Source organism: Hippocampus bargibanti, linkage group LG02 (genome assembly GCF_051943395.1).
Source record: "Hippocampus bargibanti isolate YZ-2025 linkage group LG02, ASM5194339v1, whole genome shotgun sequence".
Taxonomy (NCBI): Eukaryota; Metazoa; Chordata; class Actinopteri; order Syngnathiformes; family Syngnathidae; genus Hippocampus; species Hippocampus bargibanti.
Genome location: NC_142735.1, coordinates 19,299,265 through 19,325,078, shown reverse-complemented (window position 1 = coordinate 19,325,078; position 25,814 = coordinate 19,299,265). Strand labels below are relative to the sequence as shown.

Here is a 25,814-nt window from a genome sequence, read left to right as displayed (position 1 = left end):
AGCACATCGCCTCAAACTCCAGAGGTTGGATTCCGGGCACCGGCCTTTTTTTCTCTTTTTTTCTCTTTTTTTCACCTTTTTTCTCCTTTTTTCTCCTTTTCTCTCTCCCCTTACCAGCGTGAGTTTTCTCTGGGCATTCCGGTTTTCGGCCCACATCCCAAAAAGAGGAGGAATTATTTTACAGAAATTATACAGTAAAGTCTCGTTATATCGATATTCGCGAGAGTCCGAAAAATATCGATATAACCGGGACTATCGATATATCGATATAACGAGACTTTACTGTAATTTGTCAAACTCCCCCCAGGGTTCAACGATTGTTCTTTGGCAGGGGTGCTCACACTTTTTCAGCATACGAGCTACTTACAAAAAGTACCAAGTCAAAATGATCTACCCACGACAAAAATGCAAAACATAATTATTTTCAAATGTTTTAAGGATTCTTTGTATGTACAATGTATGTTGATGTACCTTGCATAACTGAATAAGCCAATATTGCACAACACACATAATAACTACATACACATAACAGAATAAATAACTATTAACATTTTTTTGTATTTACCTGAGTTTACTTTGATGACTTGCACTGAATTGAATCAGCCAGGGATGCATAGTCCAGACAGTAGCTGCTGACAGCCAGCCTCAAGCACATTTCCAAATGTTCATTATTCATGGTGCAACGGTATTTGGACTTAATGATCTTCATGTAGGAAAAGGCTGACTCATATAAATAAGTGGAGCCGAATAATGCAGTCAAGGAGGTAGCACATTTCCTCAAGTTGAGGTACTTTTCCTGTGTGAGTAAGTTACAGAACTGTCCAAGTCTCTGAACAAGGAGTCAGCTGCTTCAACGAATGCTTCTTTCAGCATCTCTCCGTCTTGGAAGGACTTATTGTTTTTAACGATGGCGTGACTCACCCGGAAAGATGCTTCGGTAGCGACTTTTGAAGTATGTTGAGTGAAAAATGACTGCTGTCCGGACAACTGGGATTTTAGTTCGTCCACCGTTCTCTTTCTCAGCTGGCTTTTCGGCGTGAAGTCAATGTCGTATTTTCCATGAACAGTCCGAAAATGGCGCTCCACATTTTCCCATTCCGTATGAAAGTAATGTTTTGCCCCCTTACTTGGTCCCGCTTTCTCACTCATTTTGATCACCATATGTTTTAGCAAGGGCTTAAAATCTGAGGTAATTCGCTGACTAGCTTGTAAATTTTGCTGCGTTCAGCGCAGTTGTTTACACATACACGGCAACCTAAAGGTAAAAATTCAGTTGTCATCTGAATGGTTGCCCTGTATGTCAATCAAGTGATGGGACGTTTGATAGGCTGACAAATGTTTTTTTACTGTCACGCTGCGATCAACCAGTACTACCTCCGCGATCGACCAGTAGATCGCGATCGACCAGTAGATCGCGATCGACGTAATGAGCACCCCTGTTCTTTGGTCTTGTAACAGGGCACTAAGACCACGTATCTCACCCAGCAGGTGTACAGCAAGGGGCGTGGTTATGATAAGATATTTTACTGCATTTTTCTATGTTCAAGTGAGATTCACTTGTTAGCAGTTGGAATCAAGACGTACTCCAGTCAATCGTGTGTTCTCCTTCCTCAACTGCTAGTCTCTTATTTTTTTGGTCATAATTTATGACAAATTGACAATGTCAAGTTCCAACCGTTTTATGATGAGGCTCGTGTGAATGAATTTAAAAATGAAAATATGTTATCCTTCAGAAAAATAATTACAAATGTTTTTTTTCATCATCTCACAAAAATATTAAAATTCAAGTCACCAGAAAAGCTGTTTAATTACCAGGAAAACATCTGAACAAACAACAAATGTAATTATTATTTTGTATCAAAATTGTAATTTAGTAACTAGAATAAAGTGTATGCAAAATTACTTGTTAAACCAGGAAAAAAGACAATCCAGTCAAAATAACAGAATGACATATTTTACTTATTAGATTAAAAAAGAACATGTAAGCAAAAATATATTTTTCATGAATTCTGATGATTTATGGAGTGGACCCTGAAAAGTAAAAATGTGTCAAAATGGCAGTGACCATGAGACGATGATGCCTTACAAGTGTAGTGACATTAGATTCGACTAGTTAACATCTGCACTTCACTAATGAGATTAGTTCTGTTTTGCTTCACTTGTAACATGAAGTCGCCTTGTTGTTTCCCTCCTAACTGGAGCTTGTCACGATCTGGTTGGCGACCAACGGGTGGCGCTGTCGGTGCCGTCTGCACCTGCACAGGTGTTGGTCGTTCCAATCAGTGGCAGTTAAAAGGACTCCCGGCACGACCATTTGTTGTCGGGTCATTGTATGTGTTTGCATCACCCTGGCAGCCGTTGTTCCTGCTGACTTTAATACAATTTGTCAATTGCACCCGGCCTCTCCCTCTTGATCCAACACCATCAACCCATGCAAACCTGACAGAGCTATCCTACTTGTAAGCCATTGTTGTAAAAAGAAATCAGATTTCCTCTGAATTCAAATGACTGTGATGGATGACAGTCATCTATGGGGCCATCCATTTTTAACACTGCTTATCCTGAACAGGGTCTGGGGGAGATGGTGCATCCTATCCCAGCTGATTTTGGCCAGAAGACAGACGACCCTTTAAAATGGTTGCCAGACAGTCGCAAACCAGCAACTGCTCATGACCATGTTCAGGATGAGCGCTTTTGAAAATGATTGATGGATCCTACTAGTTGGCTTTTTTTGTTGTGGGTGTTGTCTACCAAATTTCATAAAGCTCAGTCTAACTGACTTAGGGTCCTGAATTTTCAAAACATTCGAAAGACACCTGGAAATTGCAGCCTCCGCAGCCTGCCCACCACCTTTTCCAGCTCCTCCCCTCAGGCAGGCGCGACCGATCCATGTGCACCAGTTTTCCATGTAGTAATATGCTCTTTGTTCCCACCAGTTTGCCAATTGAGCTCAATAGTCAGAAGATTGTAAGATTGCCGCATGAGGAAGTTTTTGTTTTAACTGGTTTAACGCTTAGTATGCAATTAAACAGATTAGTATTACTATTGTTTTCACCTTGTAAAACTATTGAACTAGTAGGCATATGTCACGTATGTGCAGAATCTGAATCCAGGATATGGAATCAAGTTTGGTACCTGGGAAACACTGGTAGCAAGTGTCCCAAAACCTTTGCCTACGTGGTATACGTCTGAGCAAATGCATGAACAAAATTAATACTTTTCTCCCTTCTTTTCCTTCCGGCTTTTCCCTTCAGGGGTCGCCACAGCGAATATAGACTAAAATAAAAAAAAATACACGTTTTAAAATCATTGGGCAGTGACGTTGGGGCTAACGATGACCAAAAAGCGTCTTAATATTCACTCCCCGCTAAATCCAGCAGCGAGTCAGCTGCCTCCTGTGCCTCGGTGTCCAGCTGGAGGATCTCCACCGTCTCCAGGTCCAATTCGGTGTCGTCGGGTAAGACCAGGTACTGGTACTCGGGTGACTGGTAGTAGTGCAGCTCGATATAGCCGCTGTCGTCCAGTGGGTCTTTGTTCAAATCCTTGCCCAGATCGTCCGCTGGGTACTCCACCGGCTCGATGGCCACTAGCTCTTCATGCTCTGGGGTCAAGGGGAAATCCGGGTGTTCGGGGAAAGCAGGATTATCCCGGTTGGGGGTGTCAGGCGATGGGGCAGACAGCATCAGTGTGTGAGGGAGGCAATCTGTAGTGGACGAAATGCTGTACTGTAAAAAAAAAACTGTACTGTATGTTGAATGAGTAGATTTTCACATCCAGGATAATTGTTGAAAATGTGCAAAGACTGACAACCGTGTCACCCTCAAGTCTATTAGCAACCTCGCTAGCCAGCTGGATAACTAGATATCTATGTATTACCTAGCTAGCTAGCTGGCTAGCTATCTATTAGTTATCTAGCTGTCTATTACGTCTGTGTAAGCTCTCAGTCGTACAGGATTGGTCCATCGATGAAAAGGTTTCTTCAGCCGTCATCTGTACTTTTTTTGAAGGTGTCTGACGTTGCCCCATCTTGGATAAGAAGCGAAACGTCAGACACCTTCAAAAAAAGTACAGATGACGGCTGAAGAAACCTTTTCATCGATAGCTGTCTATTAGTTATCTGGCTGGCTAGCTATCCATTAGCTATCTAGCAGGCTAGCTATCTAGTTAGCTATGTAGTATGCCATCTATTAGCTAGCTAGCTATTAGCTTTCTATCTACAGTATTTGAGTTATTCCGGGTTGAGTGAACGCTGGCACGTGTGACAACCGCTGCTCACCCACAGAAAAAAACGTATCCTGTTTTGAAAGGCGCTTATAAATGACATTTATTATTATTACTGTATTAAGTGTCAAACCACGAACGTGTGGGTTGACCGTAGTGCTTTGGGACCGAGATACCATAAGATGGCGCCATATAATATACGTTTCTATTACACACGGCTTTCAGAGAATAATAGCTCGGTATGCAAAATACATTCGGGTGAAATTAAATGAAATTGATATTTTTTTCAACGACACTTGATGATCTCAGTAAACTTAAAAAAAATACGCACATTTCAAAGACAAAAAAAGTGGAAATCAGTTGTAATCGACCTCTTGATGACCACATACGGAGGCCCGCATGTAATAGGCGGGCCACATTAAGGAGGCTATTGGTGCGTTACCACGGAAATAGAAGGTTGTCACCATGGCAACAGAAGACAAACACAGTAACAATGTCGCATGCGGGGAGCGTCTTCGAGAGGCTGAAAGGCAGCAGCAGTAAAACTGACAGTGAGCGCTGTTACACCGCTGATAAAACATCCTCTCATCTCATCTCATTTTCCGTACCGCTTATTCCTCATTAGGGTCGCGGGGGTTGCTGGAGCCTATCTCAGCTGTCTTCGGGCACGAGGCGGGGGACACCCCGAATTGGTTGCCAGCCAATCGCAGGGCACACAAAGACATACAACAGTCACTCTCACACTCACACCTAGGGACAATTTGGAGTGTTCAATCTGCCTGCCATGCATGTTTTTGGAGTGTGGGAGGAAACTGGAGGACCCGGAGAAAACCCACGCAGGTCCGGGGAGAACATGCAAACTCCACACAGGGAGGCCGGACCGGGACGCGAACCGGCGACCTCTGCACTGTGAAGCCGTTGTGCTAACCACTCGACTACCGGGCCGCCCCTGATAAAACATCCTATAGGTTCAAATTTATAAAGCCTTGCAGGCGGGAGACTGGGTTTAAATTTACTCATGACCGGCGGTGGGCGGGCAGAAATATTGTCCGAAGCTCCAAACTACATTCGCAACCTGTATTCTAATTATTTGTTTCATGAAATATCATTCATTTATTCCCAATAGTCTGTTCTGTTCATTTCAAAGTGTCTTTTGGCATGTTGTTCATGTTTTGTCCAATTAGATTCAAGCCTACATTTTTTTGCCACGTTCACCTCCTGGTGTAAAAAATGTTTAAAAAAAGTTTCATTAGTTTTTACTCTCAAAATTACACCTGTACCAATTAGCACGTGTTAATATACAATTTTATTACCTGTTTTCCACTTAACTCATTCACTGCCACACTATTCCCGAATTTGTTTGGTTTTGGGTTTTTCTTGCGGGGTTGCCGATAAAGAGCTCGCCAGAACTCTGGCAATGTTTTTCCTTTCCACGAGGGGCAGCATTTCCCTTTTTTCCATGTTTGCACGTTATTCAGCTATTGTTAAAGCGCTGCAGTGACGTGCGGTGAGGTTCATGGCTGGTGAGGCACTGACGTCATCATAGTCAGATTTACAAACATATGAACTCTACAGAGTAGTTTATTCACCATTTGATTGGCAACAGTTAACGTATTTTGTTTACAATTTCATGTCAGCATTCTTTATTTATACAAACGGTAGCATGGAAAAAAATAATTAAAAAACGTTTTTATCATGTTACCTTTACTTGTAAATGAAGAAAGGCATGGATAAGTTCTTTGTAGAAGCCTTCCTTATCTTTCTTCAGTTTTAAAAGTCTCTCTGTCTCAACGGAGATCACTGCCAGTGAAGATCAGTCCTGTTCCGACTGTATGTTTTCAGTGCTGAGAATGACAATCTCGTCTACTTCTCCAGCAACAAATGGGGCTGCACCGATCTCCTTTTTAATGTCATTTCTAATGACATCACCAACTGCTTCAATTAAATCGTTCTGTATTCTGTTTCACAGGCGAGAAACTACAGTGGATGTCCCAAAATGACTCGCTAGCGAAAGCATGTAATAGTTCAACATAGTAGCCACGATTAGCGGAGCCTTTACTTTCATCATTTCCACGAAATGCCAGCTGTTGTTTGGCAAGGAAGCAGGTGGCATTGATGAGATCTTTTAAAATCTCCCGGTTCTCCTTTACCTTACCATTGTCGATGCTGATGTTGAGTCTTCGCTCATTTTTGATGAGGCTCCGTTGTAAAATTTTCAGGTCGCAATATCCCATTTGAGTCCAGACATTGTCACAAATTGAGAACAGAAGGCAGGAAAAGCAGAAAAGGCGCTTTCTTGCTGGACATCCACACAGCCAGCCTTTTCGTGTGTACCAGTCCGCCTGAAAAGAGCGAGCGAGTATTGTGTCCCGTTTTCTGAAGCAAACCTTTTAGCCCCGGTGTTGGTCTTCCTTTGATTATTACCTCCTGCTTCGATTGAAAGTCCAGTTTAGAAAATTCTTTCAATTTAGATATGTAATCCTCCATTCTGAAAGTGAGGCCAAGCAACACAAAAAAATGACTGCAGGGTTGCACTTTACTTGCTAACTGTTTACTGTAGCTTTCTGTCTCTAATTCTATTATTCTGCAGCCGCGGAGTCGGAAGTATCTCTGGAATCACAAGCGCCCCCTGCCTGTCATGAGGCGGGAGAACTGTTTGCCTCACCTACGCACAGCGTTTTGATAAAAATAAAACAAAATAAACACTGTAGTACAGTGTTTATCATGTACAGTGACTCTACATTATATACACCAGCTAAACTGTAGAAATTTAGTTCATATACTAAACGTGTTTGAATGCTTTAATAACGATATGCAGAAGGACAGCAATGCGGTCTCACTGCAGAGCAAGCCAGCACAGTAAGCATAGTGATTGCGCAATCCATGGTGAGGCTCAGCCGGCTGGTGCCTCACTGCTCGTCTCTACTTAGTATTTGAACGGTAAATGTGAAAATTCAGCGATTTTGAAAAAAATCCTAAAACGGTGAAGTTAAATGGATAAGAACTTTAAAGTACACATTACTAAATACATATAACTGTTTAATTTATTTTTTCATTTGATATTTCCATGACAGCTTTCCATGATGACAGGTGAGGCACTGCCTCCCCTGCCTCCACTGACTGCACGTCACTGAAGCGCTGTATAAACCAATATGCATGTATTGCATTGTATTTTGGACAGCTGCCCTCATTTTAAGATCATATAACTCCAGACCCATATAACTGAGGTATTAACTCTTTTTTTTCGGATGAAAGAAGAGAGTATAAGGTTTCTTACGCTGCATTGAATTTTTATGTAATCCTGAAACTAAATACAGTAAAGTCTCGTTATATCGATATCGGTTATATCGATAGTACCGCTTATTAGTTTTTCTTGCGGGGTTGCCGATAAAGAGCTCGCCAGAACTCTGGCAATGTTTTTCCTTTCCACGAGGGGCAGCATTTCCCTTTTTTCCATGTTTGCACGTTATTCAGCTATTGTTAAAGCGCTGCAGTGACGTGCGGTGAGGTTCATGGCTGGTGAGGCACTGACGTCATCATAGTCAGATTTACAAACATATGAACTCTACAGAGTAGTTTATTCACCATTTGATTGGCAACAGTTAACGTATTTTGTTTACAATTTCATGTCAGCATTCTTTATTTATACAAACGGTAGCATGGAAAAAAATAATTAAAAAACGTTTTTATCATGTTACCTTTACTTGTAAATGAAGAAAGGCATGGATAAGTTCTTTGTAGAAGCCTTCCTTATCTTTCTTCAGTTTTAAAAGTCTCTCTGTCTCAACGGAGATCACTGCCAGTGAAGATCAGTCCTGTTCCGACTGTATGTTTTCAGTGCTGAGAATGACAATCTCGTCTACTTCTCCAGCAACAAATGGGGCTGCACCGATCTCCTTTTTAATGTCATTTCTAATGACATCACCAACTGCTTCAATTAAATCGTTCTGTATTCTGTTTCACAGGCGAGAAACTACAGTGGATGTCCCAAAATGACTCGCTAGCGAAAGCATGTAATAGTTCAACATAGTAGCCACGATTAGCGGAGCCTTTACTTTCATCATTTCCACGAAATGCCAGCTGTTGTTTGGCAAGGAAGCAGGTGGCATTGATGAGATCTTTTAAAATCTCCCGGTTCTCCTTTACCTTACCATTGTCGATGCTGATGTTGAGTCTTCGCTCATTTTTGATGAGGCTCCGTTGTAAAATTTTCAGGTCGCAATATCCCATTTGAGTCCAGACATTGTCACAAATTGAGAACAGAAGGCAGGAAAAGCAGAAAAGGCGCTTTCTTGCTGGACATCCACACAGCCAGCCTTTTCGTGTGTACCAGTCCGCCTGAAAAGAGCGAGCGAGTATTGTGTCCCGTTTTCTGAAGCAAACCTTTTAGCCCCGGTGTTGGTCTTCCTTTGATTATTACCTCCTGCTTCGATTGAAAGTCCAGTTTAGAAAATTCTTTCAATTTAGATATGTAATCCTCCATTCTGAAAGTGAGGCCAAGCAACACAAAAAAATGACTGCAGGGTTGCACTTTACTTGCTAACTGTTTACTGTAGCTTTCTGTCTCTAATTCTATTATTCTGCAGCCGCGGAGTCGGAAGTATCTCTGGAATCACAAGCGCCCCCTGCCTGTCATGAGGCGGGAGAACTGTTTGCCTCACCTACGCACAGCGTTTTGATAAAAATAAAACAAAATAAACACTGTAGTACAGTGTTTATCATGTACAGTGACTCTACATTATATACACCAGCTAAACTGTAGAAATTTAGTTCATATACTAAACGTGTTTGAATGCTTTAATAACGATATGCAGAAGGACAGCAATGCGGTCTCACTGCAGAGCAAGCCAGCACAGTAAGCATAGTGTTTGCGCAATCCATGGTGAGGCTCAGCCGGCTGGTGCCTCACTGCTCGTCTCTCCTTAGTATTTGAACGGTAAATGTGAAAATTCAGCGATTTTGAAAAAAATCCTAAAACGGTGAAGTTAAATGGATAAGAACTTTAAAGTACACATTACTAAATACATATAACTGTTTAATTTATTTTTTCATTTGATATTTCCATGACAGCTTTCCATGATGACAGGTGAGGCACTGCCTCCCCTGCCTCCACTGACTGCACGTCACTGAAGCGCTGTATAAACCAATATGCATGTATTGCATTGTATTTTGGACAGCTGCCCTCATTTTAAGATCATATAACTCCAGACCCATATAACTGAGGTATTAACTCTTTTTTTTCGGATGAAAGAAGAGAGTATAAGGTTTCTTACGCTGCATTGAATTTTTATGTAATCCTGAAACTAAATACAGTAAAGTCTCGTTATATCGATATCGGTTATATCGATAGTACCGCTTATTACGATACTATTTTTATTTCCCTTGCACATTTCTAGTCTTTTTATGTATAATTAGTACCGTTTAGTACGATACCCGGTTATTACGATAATCCGGTTATTACGGTGCTCCTTTTTATCCCCCGCCGGCCATTTTTGTTGTTTATATCGATATATCCGTCGCGCCATTGGTCAACTTGGTCACGTGTCTTGTTACGTGAGCCGCCATCGGTCGCGCCATTGGTCGACTTGGTCACATGAGCCGCCATCGGTCGCGCTATTGGTCGACTTGGCCGTGTGACTTTGTCACGTGACACGCCATCGGTCGCGCCATTGGTCAACTTGGTCACGTGTCTTGGTTACGTGCCCAGCACCCGTGTAGCAGAGCCATTTTCATTTTCAGACGCTAGCTCGTGTGTAGCAGACGAGATTGAAGTGTTTGTGTTAAAAGGTAAAAATGGGAAGCAGAAGAAGATTGATGACTTCTTTAAATTGTATACATAATACAGTAAGATGTAAGCGTTGCATTTCCCCTGTTGTGTTATGTACATGCCCACTGTACTGTATATGAATGCAATCGTTTTTTGTAACAATGTTTCTTGTTTTGTCTGCTGAAGCGCGATGATTTTGAAAATTATTAACATTCCATACTGTGTATTAAAGGACAGCCGATGTCACTTTTTATTCAAATGCAAATAAAAATGACTTCACGCCAAGACGTCTTGCATTGCTTGTGAATCCAAACAATGGCTTCAGATTCGGATAATATGCTTTCTTGTTACACATCCAGTTATGAATATGTTTCAAATACACTGTAGTTCTGAAGATTAAAGCATACATGTTTACAATCATTAATGAATTATATGTGCCATTTTGAGGCAACATTGGGGGAACATCTCTCACCCAAAAAAAAGGGAGCTAATGGCCAGCTCCGTTTCTTATATGGCGCTTGGCTGCCCTCTTTTGGCGGCTTTTGTTTAATGCAGTTCGGCGCAGGATCGGATATATCGATAGTCCCGGTTATATCGATATTTTTTCGGACTCCCTTGAGTATCGATATAACGAGACTTTACTGTATTCTGTGGGTTCTTGAATTTGGAATGAAAATGACAAAAACCCTGGCACTGGAGTGGACACATTTTTGCACATCGTCTGCCAGTGAATGAGTTAAATATCAACAATTGATTCTAAAATAAATGACCCCTTTTCCAACATTGTTTCTGTCTAAATGATCGTCCAGTTTTGGAATGAGGCCCCGAATACTAACCTGACAACTCCATGGAGTCGCACACGACCGACACGCCATAGTCCACACCTTCCAACCTGGAATCAAATTAAAAATGCATCAGCTCCAATTCCAACAATGGGGATAGTTTCTAATATTAACTTAGAGGTGGGCCATAAATTGTACTCCGCAAAACTATTAATTTAGAATAAAATAAGTGAAGTACAAATAAGCAATCTTCCAAATAATTACTTAACTCATCAACAGATTGAATGTAAGCATTAAAAAAGTAAAATAAAACTACTCCAATACAGTACTTCATGATGAAATAGAAAGTAAGGGTGATTGGTCTTTTACAGGGCAGGTTTGTTGATGAGGCTGCTGCTGCTGTTGTAGGCGTGTGTCTTCCGAAGAACTTCTAGCAGTGCCGCTCGATGCTCTGGATTCACGCGCCACAGAGATCCTTTCCCTGCCGACTATAAAAACCATAACAGTGTTGTGTTTGGATTTTCTTTTTCCACACCAATGAATCGTCACAATCAAAGTCAAAATCATTTGGAATCTATTCTGTGGAATGGACTGGCCAACAGACATTTTCCCAATATTACTGTTGGCCAATACACTATGGTGATTATTAGACTTTAAAAGCTACTTTCTGTAAAATAAATATATCATTAAATTATGCACAGTAGGTTAGAAATTGAATAAATATTATACTGTATAAATGTTTATTATTCATTTCAATTTGTTAACACTGTAATAGGTTTTTGGATATTTTCCTTTTTACTTTGTGTCATGTATATGTAACTTACAAGTAAGGTATTTGTCAACCTTGATTGCAAAAAAATTGTTGGGTTATTATCCCACTTATTATTTATGATAAATCATTAATCATAAATAATAATAATATCATCATCAAGTAAGACAGTTAACAGTTTGGGTCCAAGAATTGACCCTTGCGGCACTCCGTAATTGATGTCATATAATTCTATTTTTGGTTTATCTTCATTTTTTTATTTTTGAAGTAGTTTGTATTACCACATATCTGGAATATGTATTAACAGAGTCTGATATTGTTGTTGTGCTTGTTTTGACATTGTGAGTCAGTAAATTACTTCCATTCATTAGAATGGGAAAAGATGACTTGAGCAGTGAGTCTTCCGGTTTATGAGATTAAGTGCTGTTCATAGGAAGTAACTATGTGGTTGTGAATGCTATGCGCCCACCTGACTTTTGTCTCTATCCATGCGGCAGAAGCTCTTGCTCAAAGACAGATTGTGCCTGACCGAGTTCCTCCATCCCGCGCTTGCTGTCTTGTAATAGGGGAACTTGTCCACAATCCAGCCATAGATGTCCTTCACTGGCAGCCTCTTGTCCACAGACTCCTCTATGGCCATGAAAATCAGGCTGCTGAAGGAGTACGGTGGCTTGCTCAAGGCGGGATCCCATCGGGACTCATCTCGAGGTTGAGGTCGGGTGTTTTTGGGAAGCGGCTGGAGTGGGAGAAGGTTGACCCTTTGGTGCAACCAACTGAGGCACGTCAGGTCATCCTGGTCCCACGTGTTCAGAGGACCTTCCAGGTGTTGGGACGTCATGCAGTTTGAAAGGGGTGAGCACGAGGAGGAAGATGAGGAGGAAGATGAGCAGGAAGATGGAAGGGACTCTGCCATGGTCGGCGACGGAGGGAAGGAGATGGGCAACAGGGGGAGGGAGGCCATGTGACAAGAGGGAGACAAGGGCCCCTCAAAAGCGGCGTCACGCGAGGACAATGACGCGAGGGTGTGGAACAGGTTCTCCATCATTCAATTTCTGAAAAAAAAACAGAACAAAAAACACACAAAAAATTAGCCGGTGGTAAGAACATTCAAGAAAAAAGTGCTCTCAGCCCTTTTCCTGATTTATCAGTACAAGACTGGGCCAACACCCCAATGTTCCCAAAGTGAAATGAAGACTATTAAAAGTCTGAAAAGGTGAGTAGTGGACTGAGTCCATCTGCAACCTAGAAAGTGAATATGATTTGGGAACTACGGCACTAAGAGCTGTTGATAGTTTGCAATACTATTTGGACCACAATTTTAGCCAGAAATATTTCAAATCACTAAACTTAGACCACGACAGCGCTTATGACTGTAAAGTGTCCTTGAGAGCTTTGAAAGGCGATTGAAATAAAATGTATTATTATTATTATTATTATTATTATTATTATTATTATTATTATTATTATTATTATTATTATTATTATTATATTATGCCTTTTTCCCCTCCCTTATTCCAGTTTGCTTCTTTGAAGTTACACCATGACAATGACCGTGATCCAATTTGTGAAAGTCAAGTCGAGAATGATGGTAACTCAATTGCAGTGGCGGGCCATGAATGTCAAGCCTACGCCTTCAATAGTGCTATGTCTGAATCAATTCACAGCTGCGAGTGTCGTGTGATTTACTACACGTCTACTAGAGGATGCAATTAACAATAACTTGTGACTTGAAGAAACTTAAGAAATACAGTAAAGTCTCGTTATATCGATATTCAAGGGAGTCCGAAAAATATCGATATAACCGGGACTATCGATATATCCGACCCTGTTTGCATGTAATTTTCTCCGTGCGTGCATAGAAATAGTATCGATATAACCGGGACTATCGATATATCCGATATCGATATAACGAGACTTTACTGTACTGTCATTAAACTGTGCGTATTTTTACTTTGAATGTGTGCATTCATGATAACCTCATAAAATTGCAATATTATTTGTTATTTTTGCTAACTTTGGAGCTGTCCAACCTTAATGATGTCCATCTATTCTTGAAAGGTCTGTATTGAAAATGGCTTTAACAGTATATCTGCAACCAAATCAATTTCTTCTCCTCCTTCAGCCATTGTGGGTTGACAAAACTTCTATTAAATCGACACAATATATTTGCTTGTGCAGCTCGCTACCGATACAGGGTGCTAGCTCTGGCCAGTATGCTCTTATCACTAGCAGCTAGTGATACTATGATTGGCTAGTGACTAGTCAATCATGTGACTAGGCAATAATAATTTGTAAAAACTTTGACGTTGCCAGCACCTTCGAGCTGGCCATGGGTTGCCAACTTGAACTCTAATTGATTAAAGCAACAGTTTTATCAACATTTATGTTTATGCTCCCGGGCCTTCAGAGCTGATTGTGAAGGCATCCAGGTCGATTTCTGACCCTGGTAACAAATGATGGCTCAAATGTGATTTGTTAAATGCATAAATATGAAACACATATGGAAGCAGCACAACAAAGGAAAAGCAATGAAAAAAAGCTCAATAACAATTTGGAATTATTTAATAAAAATTCATGAACAAAATATAGTTCACATTAGTCTGTGATTCGGATATTTTTAGGCGCTGATGGCCCGCCACTGCTCAATTGTGAATAAAAGTATCACCCAAAATCACCGGGATTTACTCATTGCTCAACTGTGTTTCTTTGGAGGTGTCCCTTTGTGTATAAGCATTCAAGTCACAGACGCTTTGCTTTGAATAAGAATAGCAACAAGAAAACAAACCTTTAATCATCTCACAATAAGGAAATTCCCAATTTTTCAGCAGTGAAGTTAGGAAAAGAAAAAAACAGAGCAAAAAGTATTCGAGCTGCTATCAAGGCAGACACTTGTAACTCTCATTATTTTCTGTTTAGTTTGACTGTACTGGTAAGACACTTCAATAGGGTATCTAGTCACCATACTTGTTTAGGAACAGTGGATATAAAAGTCAGCACGCTACTATTCAAATAGTGGAGCCAGCCAGGGAAAACAATTAGATCAGAATCAGAATCAGAATCATCTTTATTGCCAAGTATGTAGAACACACAAGGAATTTGTTTCCGGTAGAACACGCTGCACTAGTATCGTTGTCAAAAAAAAAAAAAAAAACTGCTAAGTGGCACTATACAGTTCCATTTTGGCTACTGTTGAAAGAGTTCAAAGAGTTAATGGCTTGGGGGAAGAAGCTGTTTAAATGTCTGCTGGATTTGGTGCGCATGGATCGGTAGCGCCTGCCTGAGGGGAGTAGCAGATGAACACTAACTTGGAGCTGGTTTTCCATCCATTGTCTTTATGCAGCTATATACATAAACGTTGTACTGCCATCTATATGGCAATAGAGTTGGCCAAATATAATCATATAAAATACATGAAGGCAGGATATTGCATTTATTTGATGTAATCAATCAACGCTACAGAATCTCAAACCAAAACATCCATGCATACACATTGTAAAAGTTGCATTGTCTATTGGGTTGATGTCTGGAAATGAGATTTTTGGACCACGTCAAATTTAAAAGCTTTTTAAAAGCATTTTTCTCATGCTAATGTCCAGTACCTTGTCTCAAGAAAGTTCGGCAGTTATCCGTTTGCTTCAACCTCAACTCTGATGTGCAACCACCCGAACGTTCAAAGTCCACTGTGTGCTCATGGCAGTCCAGGCGACATGGTGCAGGTTCAGTACTCACTCAACATGACGTGTCATGCACGAGTGCGTGTGGCTGTGTGCGCGCATACACACTGCGCGCTTTCAAGGCACAAAGCGGTTCAAATGGCAAATGGCGCCCCTATCTAAAGTTTCACCCATTTTCTGTATAGTCAAGAATTTGAACACGCCATTTTGCTTTCAGGTGAGCAACTGGGTCCCAAAAGTTCGCATAGATCTATTCGTGTGTGCCTATAAAATGGAATCAAACTTGAGACTCACCCTTGCGCCCCGTCAAGTTTCGTCTTTTTGTGAGGGTTCAAGGTGGATTTAGAGGACCCTATGTCGCTCTCCCTTTCTTGTTCCGTGTGCGCTCACTGGGGTTGCCATGGGAACCGAAAAGGACGCTTTGCAGTCGGCGGGTTCCCGGTCGGCAGCCGTGCGCGTTCCCGCTTAGAAGCGCTTCACCGTCACAAAAATTGTAACATGATACAACCCACTTATACTATAGCCAGTTCCAGGTGCGTGCACTAACTAGTAGGCTCTTTCTTCTTATAGGAAGACAACGACGTTGTTTTTGTGAGGCAAAGCTGGGGCTATTATCATTTGATACGCAACTACCACAGCAGTCGAATACTGGTCAATGTTGAATTGAGTTAAGGAGTGGTTCTATTGGTAGAAATAAAGATCATTCGTGTCATAGAACACGTCGATGAATCCGGATCCCTACGGCGGTAGGAAACAGTTTTAACTACTCGCAGTGCCAAAGCGCTTTATAAATAAAGATTTATGTTTTTGAATTTTCGTGCATAGAGGGTCATCTTATATAAAAATTTGGGTTAAGGTTGCACTTGTCCATGAGTGTTCTGTGAAAAATTAAAAACTAAACTTGAAACTTTGTCAACATTATTTACTGTCTAAAATAAGGTTTCATTTAACTTTTGTGATAGGCATATAACGAGCTTGGTAGATCTTTGTAATGTTTGTTCGGATAATAAAAATAAAACAATTTTATTCTTTTTTACTTTCCGAGATTGAAAAATTGAACATGGTCTGTATCTGAACCATTCTTTAATAATAATAATAATTCTTTAATAATAAGTTTCTAAAACTGAGTGAAACTAAAACTGAATGAAAAACAAAGTAATGTAGTTTATTCCATACATTGTAAGAATGAAAATTGTAAAGAGCAGTACATTGGGGAGACTCAACAAATTCTCAAAAAAAGACTTTATCAACATCGCAGGGATAATATAAGTGGACCTCAATCGGCAGTACATTTGCACCTAAAAGCTAGCAACCACTCATTTGACGACAATGACGTTAAAATCTTAGCGAAAGAACATAGATGGTTTGAAAGGGGGGTAAAAGAAGCGATTCTTATAAAACAACAAAATCCTTCATTAAACCGGTCTGGTGGGGTGAGGTTCAATTTGGATCGTTCATACAATAGCCTGCTTAGGCAAAACAGGTTAGGCAACTTTCGTTATGCTGATGAGGTGATACCGGTGGGAGTGGGGGTAATAGGCCAGTCGTTAGTCAGGAATGTAGGAACAATCAGTGGGGACACAGGGACGGGTCCTCTGCCCCCCAACCTGAGAGTAGGGACCTATCAGCTGTGTCCGGCGCCACCATGTCTGGACATTAGGGATATATAAATGGGGCCGATACGACCAGTCAGACTTTAGTTCGCTGACGAAGCCTCTTGGATAGGAGGCGAAACGTCCGAAACCTTCACTTTTGTACAGATGACGGCTGAAGAAACCTTCTCATCGATAAGTTTCTAAAAGGAATTTAAATGAAGTCAAGTACTGTATTGGGTTTTATAATTCCAAAAAGCGACACCAAAATTTTGTCCTTTACAGCAAATAAATGTTTTTTTTTTTTTTTTTTTGCTTGCTCACTACTAGTGATTGGTAACATCCTTGAAAAAATACCATCATATTACGACGTGTGAAAATAGTGCCCGGTAACAGCCTTGAAAAAAATACCATCATATTAGGACTTGTGAAAATAGCAGAGGATGGTTTCGATCCATCGACCTCTGGGTCCGCTGCACCACTCTGCTATCCCAACAAAACACCACGGTGCCTTCTTACAATTTCTCGTCCAAATGTTTCAGCGTCATTGTTTCCGGGAAATGTACGATAAACAAAATCATAAATAAATAAGTGCCTATTATTGTACTTCAGACGCTGCTGCTCGAACCAAAAACTGGCCATTAGTGAATCCTTGTTTGTAAGACATTCTTCAATCTCCAGTGCCGTCGACATATTTTATTATCCTTGCTGTCGTTGCCTTTCATAGAGCATGATGAACACTGATTCGTTGTTGCGACCCCTGAAGGGAAGAGTCGAAAGGAAAATATGTGAATCCTTGTTTGTATCGAGTTATGCGATTTGTTGGCGGCGAAGCGAAACACCCCTACCTCTCATCATCTCAGATGGATAGGTTAACGGCTAAAATAATATTTATATCTTTAATTGCCACAAGACGGCAGCAAAGCACCACACTTAGTTCCCTTACTGACCGAGCTCATTCCTTGCCTAGAGGCCACAAGATAGTGCCAGAAGAAATACTATGATATCAGTCAGCTCTTGAGCCTGAGCACAAAAGACTGAATACTGTACCTGTAAGTTATAGCAAATAGCAGGGGTAAAACGCCCCCCCCCCCAAATAAATAAATAAATAAATAAGTACTGTATCTGTGATGATAGCGAATATGATTGGCATTATGGTACTTGGTTAAAAATTGCGAACGATGAGTAGAAGTAAAACAAAAAGTCACAAACTTCTAACTGGGAGTCAGCATTTCATTATGAAAGCAATGAACAAACAAGGAAGGGTCCACAACGGCCTGTAACTCAATACACAAAGCTGATTATTTTTCGTTAAGAAAATGCAAACAATGTCATGTTTTGATATATTTCAGATAAATAAAAATCGATTTTGAAATGATGGTGACATTATAACCAAGTTGTTTATAAAAACCATATTCAGCATTTATGCGTAGCCTTCCTAAAGACTTCTGTTTTTAGCGCTCTGTCCTCTTTTATAATTTTAATATAATAATAATAATAATAATCCATTTCATTTCTAAGCGCCTTTCAAAACTCTCAAGGTCACTTTACAGTCACGGGAAAGGTTTTTCTGTGGGTGAGCAGCGGCAGCCACAGGCGCCAGCGTTCACTCAACCCCAAAGTAACTCAAATAGATAGAAAACTAAATAGCTAATAGATAGCTAATATAATATAATGGAATAGCTAGCTTGCCAGAGATAGCTATTAGCTAGCTAGATAGTTAGCCAGCCAGCTAATAGATAGCTCAACTGTCATAATATAATGAGCTTACATCAAGCGTGAAAACAGTTGATTATAATAATACATTTCATTTGTAAGCCCCTTTCAAAACTCTCAAGGTCACTACAGTCACAGGATCAGTTTTTTCTGTGGGTGACATTTATGACATAAACTAATACATGGTTCAGGTTACAATATCACTTTTGGATTGGCGGCGAAGCGAAACACCCCTACCTCTCATCATCTCAGATGGATAGGTTAACGGCTAAAATAATATTTATATCTTTAATTGCCACAAGACGGCAGCAAAGCACCACACTTAGTTCCCTTACTGACCGAGCTCATTCCTTGCCGAGAGGCCACAAGATAGTGCCAGAAGAAATACTATGATATCAGTCAGCTCTTGAGCCTGAGCACAAAAGACTGAATACTGTACCTGTAAGTTATAGCAAATAGCAGGGGTAAAACGCCCCCCCCCCCCAAATAAATAAATAAATAAATAAGTACTGTATCTGTGATGATAGCGAATATGATTGGCATTATGGTACTTGGTTAAAAATTGCGAACGATGAGTAGAAGTAAAACAAAAAGTCACAAACTTCTAACTGGGAGTCAGCATTTCATTATGAAAGCAATGAACAAACAAGGAAGGGTCCACAACGGCCTGTAACTCAATACACAAAGCTGATTATTTTTCGTTAAGAAAATGCAAACAATGTCATGTTTTGATATATTTCAGATAAATAAAAATCGATTTTGAAATGATGGTGACATTATAACCAAGTTGTTTATAAAAACCATATTCAGCATTTATAATAATGTCTGTGTAAGCTCTCAGTCGTACAGGAGTGGTCCATCGATGAGAAGGTTTCTTCAGCCGTCATCTGTACAAAAGTGAAGGTTTCGGACGTTTCGCCTCCTATCCAAGAGGCTTCGTCAGCGAACTAAAGTCTGACTGGTCGTATCGGCCCCATTTATATATCCCTAATGTCCAGACCTGGTGGCGCCGGACACAGCTATGATAGGTCCCTACTCTCAGGTTGGGGGGGGCGCGGGACCCCCCCCCGTGGCCCCACTGATTGTTCCTACATTCCTGACTAACGATTGGCCTATTACACCCGCTCCCCCCGGTATCACCTCATCAGCATAACGACCCTCATCAGCATTGCGAAAGTTGCCTAACCTGTTTTGCCTGAGCAGGCTATTGTATGAACGATCCAAATTGAACCTCACACCACCAGACCGGTTTAATGAAGGATTTTGTTGTTTTATAAGAATCGCCTCTTTTACCCCCTTTCAAACCATCTATGTTCTTTCGCTAAGATTTTAACCTCATTGTCGTCAAATGAGTGGTTGCTAGCTTTTAGGTGCAAATGTACTGCCGATTGAGGCCCACTAGTATTATCCCTGCGATGTTGATAAAGTCTTTTTTTGAGAATTTGTTGAGTCTCCCCAATGTACTGCTCTTTACAATTTTCATTCTTACAATGTATGGAATAAACTACGTTACTTTGTTTTTCATTTGGTAGCCTATCTTTTGGATGCACTAATTTTTGCCTTAAGACATAAACTAATACATGGTTCAGGTTACAATATCACTTTTGGATGACTAGTAATTGTAATTACTAGTTAACTATTGTGAATCTCCAAAAACAATTCGGCTCCACAAGTCGCCTCCTCATCAAGGAAGTGTAAATGAATACGAAAATGGCTTTGCTTAAAATAGTTTACTTATTGTGTAACCTTAAAATCCATCGACCGTTATGCCCTTTATCCTCTCTGATAATTCAGCACACTGGTCGAACAACTGTCTTCATGGAAATGCCCACGCCTCCATACTAATAGTTACTGTCATTCGTGAGACTAATCAGTGCACAAGTTCAAACCTGTTACAGCACTGTGGTCTACTAGATGGATTTAATTATGATCGAGTCAGCCAAATTTGCCACTAGTGGGGGGTAATAAAACATTGTGAGTGAGATGGTCACTCCACTTATGCCCCATAGTCATTCTACCAGTGCACTGAATTGTGTTACAAGTGAGGACAAAGAGTGGTGGTACACGGTGCTACCCAGCTCTGGATTTGGCAGCCCTTGTTTTTTTTTTTTTTTTTTTTTTCAAAAAAAGAAAAGGTAAGATGGCAGAAATTTAACTTTTGTCCAAAACACTACACAATGATTTTTTTAGACGTTTCATCCAATTTGGTTAACAATTTCCTTTTTACAACCATTTTGATAGCTCAACACTGAACACACGTGGAAGGACAAAACTTCCCTGGTGGAGAAGAAGGCGAAAGCACAGTCACACGCGCCTGAGAACTTGGAAGGCGCCAGCTCACGTGAACGCCTTACAGTCACCTGACCAGGTGAGAGGTTAACCAGTAAATGATGACGGGCTGAAAGAGGGCGGTCGCCATGGTGATGTACATGCGCACTTGGGGTTTGGCGCTGGAGCTGGTGGACATGGAGTCCGACGTCATTGACGTCAGGATCTTCATTTTCAGGGAACGCACCTGCACACATTTCACAGTTAAATCTGGAGCACCTTATGTTGACACCAGTCAAATATTATCTCACATTTAAAGCACAGAAAACATATTTTTAAACATTAATCGATCGAGGTACCCCTGCATTTGTATCTGGTCAGATTAATTTCTTACAATGAAGAACATAAGGGCACAGGAGGACCACGCAAGCGCCACAAAGTAGCCGTCGCTGCCAAACAGCAAGCCGCACATCATGGTGAAGATCATCCTGGAGAAAGAACATTTGATTACCTGCTTATTAGAGAGAGAAGGATGAGAACATTTCAAACAGAAAATATAACCACCAATATCTCTTTAAGTGGTCTTATCACATCAATGAAAGAAATGCAAGTAAACAAAATAGGTAACTATTGAGATGCTCAAACAGCAAAATGACTTGTTTTCTGGTATTAAAAATCGTGAATGCCAAAAACCAAAGTTTATTTTCGCCTCATTTAAAAAAGACAAAAATGGAATTCTGTGTTTTTTTTTCAGGACACCAAATAACGTCATTTCATCAATGAAATAATGTATTGCCTCTTGCAGAAACAGGGTTTACAGTACAGAAACAGTATATCGTTCTCTAAACGGGTTCATCATCAACTCATTCACTACCAGCCATGTGCAAAAATGCGTCCACTCCAGTGCCAGGGTTTTTGTCATTGTCACTTGAATTCCAGGACGCTCAGAATATTGAGTTTTAGGACTACATAAACAATCAATACATCGTTAGAAACCTTACTTTCTTCTTTCATTCCAAAACTGGACGATCATTTAGACAGCAACATTGTGGGAAAACGGGTCATTTATTTTAGCGTCAATTGTTGATGTTTAACTCATTCACTGCCAGACGATGTGCAAAAATGTGCGTCAGAGCAATGCAGCGTAAGAAACCTTCCACTCTATTCTTTCATCACAAAAAAATATTTAATTCCTAAATTATATGGGTCTGGAGTTACATGAGCTTGAAAAGAGGGTGGCTGTCCAAAATACAATGCAATACATACATATTGGTTTATATAGCGCTTTAACAATAACTGAAGCTGGAACAAAGCATTAAGATGGAAAAAATGGAAACGCTGCCCCTTGTGGAAAAGAAAAAAAATTGCCAGAGGCCATGGCCAGAGCTCGGCTCCCAAGCGTCATATTTTTGCCCCCCCCCCCCCCCCAAAAAAAAAAAAAAAAAAAAAAAATAAAAAAATAAAAACATTTTGAATGGCAGTGAATGAGTAAATTGCCAATGTAGAAACGGAACTCAGACTCACACACATGAATTCTCAAGCACTTCAATAATATTTACCCAACATATTTGTATCCACTGTAGGCGATGAGGTCAAAAGTGGACAGGTCGCTGTGTACAGTCAGCAAGTACAAACTAAGCAGCATCACCAACACCTCGATGATCACCCACACCAGGGCGGTGCTGGCGCAAAGTCCCAGCACTTCCGGGCTGAACCTTGACCACAAAGTCAGTCAGTGCGTCAACACACAAGAAGATGGGAAGAAGAACAACAACCAAAACTTCTGTCTTACCTTTTCTGAATGCCAAGAGCCATTCCAGCCAGTAAAATGTAGGTAATGAAAGCCATTGCTGGAACCACAAAAAGGACATGTCATGAAGATGTTCCATGCTGGCAATAATCGGTAACATATGCTTTGTAGAGCAAAGATGTTTTTTTTATGGCCAAAGCAAAATCTAGTCAGCCAACACTAAGCCATACCAATGCAGAATGCATATATTGTTTCTGATAGACAATAGACAAAATAGAATTTATCATATTTAAAAGTTTCATGCTGTTGTATGCTTAGTTGGCCGAACATAAGGCCCACAATGGAAGCACAGAAAATCTTGTTCTTTCTGTTATTGATGCTGTTTGACCTTTATTCTCTATTTGGTTGTGCGAAAATTGTCAATTATCCTGGCTTGGGGGTGCTCCTTTCAGTTCTGCTGATTATTGGCACGGAAATGGCCAATCTCAACTACTCACTCACTGAGCATGGGGTTATGATGAAGATATACCCCACACAACCCCAAACGTATTTTTGCTATGGTGTCAGTTTCAGATCACGAACACGGGTTTTAGGTCTATTGCAGACAGCTGCAATAGAGCTAAAACCCTTGTCCCTATAGTTCCTTCAAGATGGCTTACTTGGTATGTAAAGATCAGGTGCATTGACGTCTTGTCTTGGCGTTAATGGAGTGTCTCGATGGTAGCGAACTTCCCAGTCCTAGCAAGAGTCCCCAAGTCAGTTAAGATGTCATACAGTGGTATAAATCTTGGACATTATTATTATTTTCACATCTCTAAGTATGAAAAAATGTGAATAAACAAATATTTTTGCCCAACTTGAGTGAAATTGAATCGAGAGCGCATGTGGAAATCACTCCTTGAGAAAGGCCCTCACAGTGTTGAGAAATACTCAATGTGTTTTTACATGCACATTTATCGTAGCGCTATTGGAATGTTCCCAACTTAAATTCCGATGCTCAATTCTCACCGATTAAGGATAAAAAATATCTCTTTGCGGCTAAACAAGCCATATGAAAATATAATGAGAAGGTGCTTTTCACAAGTGGTGAGCGCATTACCTGATGAGTGTATGGAAACATGAGGATCATAAGTTTTTTCAGCACGTATTTGGTGTCCACGGCAAAGAAGTATTTCAATTTGTTCACAGACATGAATCTGCTGATCTGAAAGCCACATGGGGTGATGAATGAGGTCATAATAGGCTACAAGAGATGATAAGGGTTGTTTTCCCAATACTAACATACAATAATAAGAATAGCAACTTAATACTGACTGCAGCTCTTGAATCCTACCTCTTTGTTAACAATGTCTTTGCCTTGGTTGGCCAAGGATGACCCGTACATGACAGCGGCATTGGCCATGGGATCAGCAAACAAGTTGCTGACCCCCGCTTGCGTGTCGTTTTGGGGCCCCGCCATGCTGTAGCCTGGAGTGTAATAACCCTGAGTGTTCATGCCTGAGGCACTGGTGTCGTCGAACAACATGGACTCCCCACTTGTCGGAGTTCCACGACCCCTCTGTTTACCTAAGGGAACAATTACAGTGGTATCTTGAACTTCGATTGGATAAAATGATAACACCACCACCATATGTCAGAAAATGAAATAAAAATAAAACTGAACATAAGGAAATTAACTTGTTTTATAAAGTATACTGTATTTTAAGTATCGGATTTTCTGCACTATAAGCTGCAACTAAAAGAAGATTTTTTTTCAAAAGCTGACCCGGCGCCACATAATCTGGTGCGTCTTATGTATGGAAAATGTTTTAAAATATGTAATTCGCTGAAGGTCCACATTATATTCCAGAAAATACGGTACTTAAAATTTTGAGTACTGGCACCAGTACTAAAAAGTACCAAATCAATTTTTCTAGTTTGAAACCCATGGGCAAAACGCAGCAATTTTTTATATCACTGAAATGTTCTCATTTAAAAATGTTTACTTTATCAAGAAGTATGTTGACATCGACAGAAGTAATTTGATGTGCACGTTTTTCCAGATATGTTACCACTGCATACACTGATGTTGTAGTTTTTTGGACATGGTGTCCTTTCAATACCAGCATTGAGGTCCTCTAGACAGGTATATTATCAAAGGTAGAAATTTGGTGTAGAGAAAACACTCCCTAGAGGTTTGCCTCTAAGGATGTGGCTGAATAACCGACATCAGTATTTGAGTTGCCCATCTTTAACCCTTGCAGTTTTTTGTTGCAACCTGGCAGTGACAGATGATCTTTTTCAGTTCGGCTCCTTATTGTTCAGTTAAATTGTGAAACATACCAATATTGAATGTCACTAGATACTCGAATATCCCAAATCTGCTGTGGGCAGTACTAGTTACCCCGACTCAATCAAACCAGGAACAATGTAGCAGTTCTGATTTGTATATACGACAAAATATTGCTTCTATGAGTATTACGACTTCCTTGTACCACCACATTCGTATTGAGCGCCAACTGCGGAACTAATAAATATGAATAGATGACATTTACTTAAAAAAAACGATTACGTACTGCTTTCCGGCAAAGTTGGTGATTCGACTTACTCGCTCGGTATCCGTGATGTGGCAAATCCATTGCAAGTTCTTGCTGACGTTAGCTTCCCAAAAAACAGTGACACGTTAACCTTTGCATGAGAAAAATATGTGCATACACAACACTAGACTCGTAGGCTGTTAATTGGGATGAATCTAACTTCATACAAGTGGAATGATTATTGCTCTGCTAAATGCTAATACTTAAGCTCAAAACTTTAACAGCTCCTCAGTAACTGCTTGGTATCAGGGCACAGCCCCGCAGAGGGAGGTGGCGACTCAAATGGACACCAAATTTTGATGTTGAAAGATGAAGCATATTGTATCCGATTCACATTTCAAGTCCAATACATTAACAACACAAAAAAAAACACGGATGAACTTACCAAGCCTGCTAACGTTAGATAGCTAGCTATGTGGCTAATCAGCTGACCCCGCCTGCTCTCAGCGATTGGTGTACGTCACGGTGCCTGCGTGGCACTGCACCCACTAAAGTAAAATACCGTCGTTCATTGGAATGAATACATTAAAAAAATTATCAGAATTTTTGTCCAATAAATACGCGTTACCCCAACTCAAACTAAATAGTTGATTTTAATGTGATTTAAATGTGTTGGTGAAACTCATCCTCGTCAAATAAGGCATTTACATTTGTTCAACTCGAACAAATAAATTGGTCTGAAGTAATTATGAAGTTATT

At 40.4% G+C, this 25,814-nt stretch overlaps 2 protein-coding genes across 4 annotated transcripts; both read right to left on the bottom strand.

Moving 5' to 3' along the window:
- Window positions 1-1,901: 1,901 nt before the first annotated feature.
- LOC148901815 (uncharacterized) lies at window positions 1,902-15,613 on the bottom strand. 2 transcript variants are annotated; one of them, XM_089017645.1, is made up of 5 exons: window positions 15,508-15,613; window positions 12,009-12,591; window positions 11,140-11,258; window positions 10,825-10,880; window positions 1,902-3,703 (listed from the first exon to the last, which is right to left on the bottom strand). In XM_089017645.1, exons 2-5 carry the CDS (start codon window positions 12,582-12,584, stop codon window positions 3,351-3,353), a joined length of 1,104 nt encoding a protein of 367 aa, XP_088873771.1. In that variant the 5' UTR covers window positions 12,585-12,591; window positions 15,508-15,613; the 3' UTR covers window positions 1,902-3,350. The 2 variants fall into 2 exon arrangements, with proteins under 2 accessions (XP_088873771.1, XP_088873779.1); XM_089017653.1 differs by having other exon boundaries at window positions 15,139-15,558.
- A 4,475-nt stretch (window positions 15,614-20,088) lies between these two features.
- yif1a (Yip1 interacting factor homolog A (S. cerevisiae)) lies at window positions 20,089-25,588 on the bottom strand. Of its 2 annotated transcripts, XM_088989852.1 has the most exons (9): window positions 25,501-25,588; window positions 25,127-25,179; window positions 23,873-24,105; window positions 23,639-23,743; window positions 23,199-23,277; window positions 22,582-22,639; window positions 22,349-22,504; window positions 21,184-21,277; window positions 20,089-21,036 (listed from the first exon to the last, which is right to left on the bottom strand). In XM_088989852.1, the coding sequence occupies exons 2-9, from the start codon at window positions 25,155-25,157 to the stop codon at window positions 20,878-20,880; spliced, it is 915 nt and encodes a 304-aa protein (XP_088845978.1). In that variant the 5' UTR covers window positions 25,158-25,179; window positions 25,501-25,588; the 3' UTR covers window positions 20,089-20,877. The 2 variants fall into 2 exon arrangements, with proteins under 2 accessions (XP_088845978.1, XP_088845977.1); XM_088989851.1 differs by lacking the exon at window positions 25,501-25,588 and having other exon boundaries at window positions 25,127-25,487.
- Between the last annotated feature and the right edge of the window lie 226 nt (window positions 25,589-25,814).

Excerpts from the sequence above, each read along its gene's own strand:
- LOC148901815 (XM_089017645.1), bottom strand. The coding sequence starts at position 12,584 with ATGATGGAGAACCTGTTCCACACCCTCGCGTCATTGTCCTCGCGTGAC. Across the intron at positions 11,259-12,008 it reads TGGATAGAGACAAAAGTCAG|TCGGCAGGGAAAGGATCTCT; the intron begins GTGGGCGCATAG and ends TGGTTTTTATAG. Across the intron at positions 3,704-10,824 it reads CGACTCCATGGAGTTGTCAG|ATTGCCTCCCTCACACACTG; the intron begins GTTAGTATTCGG and ends CGTCCACTACAG.
- yif1a (XM_088989852.1), bottom strand. The coding sequence starts at position 25,157 with ATGGATTTGCCACATCACGGATACCGAGCGA. Across the intron at positions 22,505-22,581 it reads GCTCTTGGCATTCAGAAAAG|GTTCAGCCCGGAAGTGCTGG; the intron begins GTAAGACAGAAG and ends TTTGTGGTCAAG. Across the intron at positions 21,037-21,183 it reads GTGCCCTTATGTTCTTCATT|GTGCGTTCCCTGAAAATGAA; the intron begins GTAAGAAATTAA and ends AAATGTGTGCAG.